Source organism: Gavialis gangeticus, unplaced genomic scaffold (genome assembly GCF_001723915.1).
Source record: "Gavialis gangeticus isolate Ggan-Ray unplaced genomic scaffold, GavGan_comp1, whole genome shotgun sequence".
In the NCBI taxonomy this organism is placed as follows: domain Eukaryota; kingdom Metazoa; phylum Chordata; order Crocodylia; family Gavialidae; genus Gavialis; species Gavialis gangeticus.
In genome coordinates, this window is record NW_017729001.1 from 30,556,551 (window position 1) to 30,557,674 (window position 1,124).

The window sequence follows — 1,124 nt, forward strand, 5'->3', positions numbered from 1 at the left end:
GTTTCTCTGTTATGTCATGCTGTGTGGGCGCAGCCGCCTGCAGGGCTGGGTGTTGAAACATGTGTCTGTTTGTTTTTCAAGGGGAAGTATATTCTGACGCCCAGCCCCATCACCTATGCGGAAGAGCAGTTGCTTCACTTCTTTGGGCAGCTGCTGGGCATTGCGATTAGAGCAGATGTTCCTCTCCCCCTGGACCTCCTGCCCTCATTCTGGAAGACATTGGTGGGTGCGCCGCTGGACCCTGAGGTGGATCTCCAGGAAGCTGACGTCCTGACCTACAACTACGTCAAAAAGTTTGAAAATGTAACTTTCCTTCTTTTCCTCTGTAACCACGGCCCCAAGTGCACGGAGCTTTAGCAGCTGCTGTGAGCAGAGCCTGCAGGGAATTGCCTGAGGGCTTTGCCCTTCAAGTTGATCCAGTCATGTAGAGCCACGTGGCATTCTGCGGACTCCTTTTAGGCATAGGGCCTTGTTAATCAACCAGAGGACCAGGGCCAGAATCTTAGACACCTGCATCCTATCTGGAAAGGCAACTCAGTCTGGCATGGAGGGCAGATTTGCCTCCCCTAAATGTTCCCATTAGCAAGCTTACGGAGTTTGTCCTTCAACAGGTTGCTGACAAACCTGGGGAAACCTAATGCTATGAATCCATTGTTTGGCAGGAGTAACTCAGAGCCAAGGTTTGAAATGCTGTGAACACTACACAAACCCTGCACAAGTACTAGTGAGGGCACGAAGGTCACTAGAACCACAATGACGGTGATAACTTTCATAGATTTCATAGACATTAGGGCTGGAAGGGACCTTGCAAGATAATTGAGTCCAGCCCCCCACCCAAAGGGCAGGAAGTCAGATGGGGTCATAGGATCCCAGCAAGATAAGCATCCAATTTGCTCCTGAAGGTGTTCCATGTAGGTGCTTGAACCACCTCTGATGGCAGGCTGTTCCAGACCTTGAGGACTTGGACAGTAAAGAAATTCTTCCTGGACAGTAAAGAAATTCTTCCTTATGTCCAGCCTGAAACGGTCTCGTAGTAGTTTATGACCGTTCGACCTCATCATCCCTTCGGGCGCTCTGATGAACAAATGTTCCCCCAGATCCTGGTGATCACCCCTGATAAACTT

The 1,124-nt window shown here is 50.1% G+C and overlaps 1 protein-coding gene across 1 annotated transcript in view; it reads left to right on the plus strand.

The window, feature by feature from the left end:
- Window positions 1-1,124, plus strand: part of HECTD4 (HECT domain E3 ubiquitin protein ligase 4) — a 112,387-nt gene that overhangs the window by 98,860 nt on the left and 12,403 nt on the right. Inside the window, exon 72 of the mRNA XM_019507221.1 lies at window positions 82-303. Within this exon, the coding sequence (XP_019362766.1) occupies window positions 82-303 (222 nt within the window). The remainder of the gene's footprint in view (window positions 1-81; window positions 304-1,124) is intronic.